The following is a 2,131-nucleotide window of genomic DNA, read 5'->3' as shown; positions in this document are numbered from 1 at the left end:
AAAGTCCGCTCGTAGGATTTCGGCGGAGAGCGCTCGCTCCCAGGATCTCGGGCAGCCCCAAGGCCATGGACTGGTATCGCTGGGCGTGCGCGCGCTGGCGTGACCAGGTCGCGCACGCGCCGGCGGCGGCGCCGCAGACGACGCCGACGAAGCGGCCGCGCGCGGCGGGCGAGTCGCCGTTCAAGGCCACGTCGCCGCTCGCGACGCTGCCCGCGGCCGCGCAGGAGAAGCTGCTCGCCGAGTTCGAGGACAGCAGCTCGGACGAGGAGGACGACGAGGTCGAGGAGGACGAGACCGAGGAACAGGGTGCCGAGGAGGGCCCAGCAGAGGAGCCCGAGGCCGACGGCGCGCTCTTCACGTGCCCGAACACGACGAACATCCCACCGTCCGACTACACGCTGGACCCCTTGCCGGCGGCGCCGGAGCCTAAGACCGAAGGCCGCCGCAGCCGCACGGACTGGCTCGCGGCACCGGTCATCGCGATCCTGAAGGCCACCTCACTCGAGGATCCCGAGGTGAAAAAGGTGCTCGATGACCACTTCATGGTTGATGGCATGGGCTGGACTCCACTCAAACATGGTGTGCTCGTGGAAGAACATGAGACCTGGAAGTCATATACCGAAGTGAAGTGCAAGGCCTGTAAGTATACACCATACTGCCCAGCCAAGGCTCGAATTTACTGGTTCAACGATGGACTCCACTGCGAGATTAAGACCGGACAGCACCATGTCCATCCGGAAATCGAAGTCATCATGGAGACAACACGAGGCCTTCCTCCGCCGATCAAACAGGCCCTGGGACCTCTCATCGAAGCGCCAAAGTGGTCTATGGTCAAGGCAATTGCACTTCCCAACCCCTTGGTGTTCTGGGTGCCATGGACCAACACGGAGATGAGATCAAGAAGGTTATCAAGCGGTACATGCTGTGGGCTAGATCGAAGCGATGGAAGGATTTTTGGAAGGGCAGTTATGGTCAGCTCGAAGCGCAATTGAGTGTCAGGGCTGTGGATACCGTCCGTCTCAGAAAGATGGTGGAAGATGGGCAATGGGATGTTCCAATCGTATTCGATCGCAATGTAAGTGGCCCAGAGCTGAAGAACTTTTTCGTTACGAGCACCATACGGATGCTGAGCAAGGCCATGATGCAAGATCTTCTCTGTGGACCTTCTTGGGCCAGTGTCGATGGCACTGGCAGACTCAATTACCAAGGCAAAATGCTTGTCTTTGTTGGCACAATAGACGGACAACAACACACACACCTCATCTCTTCATTCCTGCTATCGAAGGGCGAGTCGCTTGAGGAGGTTAGCCGCGGGCTCAAAGCTACAGCCTGGGCAATGAAGGAGATACATCGTGCCATGCTACGCCACCCTAAGCCGCTTTACATGGCAAGTCTCCTCGGAGCGGACTGGTCTTGGCGCCCAGTGACGACAATGAATGACTCTTCGAATGCCCTCTTCGGAGCCTGGGAAGACCTTAGAAACTACCGCGCTTAGAAAGTAAAAAAAATTAAGGCCCGCCCCACGCCGTCCGCGCCGTCCGCGCCGTCCGCGCCGTCCGCGCCGTCCGCGCCGTCCGCGCCGTCCGCGCCGTCCGCGCCGCTTCGCGGTACTGAAGCTTGAACCCGGAACCTGTGTTCAGCATGTTTGCAGAGGGTTTGAGGCGAAAAATCGCTGCGTTGGACGCGGGCGCGGCGCTCGAGCCGGCTATCAACCGTCGGCCTAGAACATGTTCTACAGGTTGTTCTACATCATGGTTGTCTGCGAGTAGTTCCCGCGCTTCCTGTTGCTCCACCCCCCGCAGGGGTACTTCGTGTTCTGCTCCATCATGGGCAGCGACCTCTGCGGGACGCGGGTCGACCACAAATCGTGTCGAACGTTCGACAACGAATCGTTCGAGACGAGTCGGGGTCGACCCGCGTCTCCGTCATCGCCGCCGCTCTCCCATGCTGCCCCAATGCAGCCCGCGTCGCGCGCGAGCTGCGGCAGCAACGAGCGCCGCACGCGGCGCTCCGCGCAGGGGCGGAGATCGACTGGCAGCCCATGCCCGCGCGACTAGCGCGGCGCGCTCGCCGCAAACGTCGCCGCAGTGTGCGTCCTGCTGCCCCAATGCAGCCCGCGTCGCGCGCGAGC

General features: G+C 61.4%; 2 protein-coding genes across 2 annotated transcripts in view; one reads left to right on the top strand and one right to left on the bottom strand.

The window, feature by feature from the left end:
* The window catches only part of AURANDRAFT_64121 (hypothetical protein), a gene marked incomplete at both ends in the record, with an annotated part of 5,262 nt that extends 4,183 nt beyond the window's left edge, over positions 1-1,079 (top strand). The window contains 2 exons of the mRNA XM_009038888.1: positions 44-579; positions 1,024-1,079. Of these exons, the coding sequence (XP_009037136.1) occupies positions 44-579; positions 1,024-1,079 (592 nt within the window). The remainder of the gene's footprint in view (positions 1-43; positions 580-1,023) is intronic.
* Positions 1,080-1,491: 412 nt separating this feature from the next.
* AURANDRAFT_64120 (hypothetical protein) overlaps positions 1,492-2,131 on the bottom strand; it is a gene marked incomplete at both ends in the record, with an annotated part of 2,162 nt that continues 1,522 nt past the window's right edge. The window contains 2 exons of the mRNA XM_009038646.1: positions 1,492-1,630; positions 1,714-1,720. Coding sequence (XP_009036894.1) covers positions 1,492-1,630; positions 1,714-1,720 — 146 coding nt within the window. The remainder of the gene's footprint in view (positions 1,631-1,713; positions 1,721-2,131) is intronic.

Source organism: Aureococcus anophagefferens (assembly GCF_000186865.1).
Source record: "Aureococcus anophagefferens unplaced genomic scaffold AURANscaffold_9, whole genome shotgun sequence".
Taxonomy (NCBI): domain Eukaryota; class Pelagophyceae; order Pelagomonadales; family Pelagomonadaceae; genus Aureococcus; species Aureococcus anophagefferens.
The sequence above is the reverse complement of the archived record's forward strand: the minus strand, read 5'-3'. Positions and strand labels throughout refer to the sequence as shown.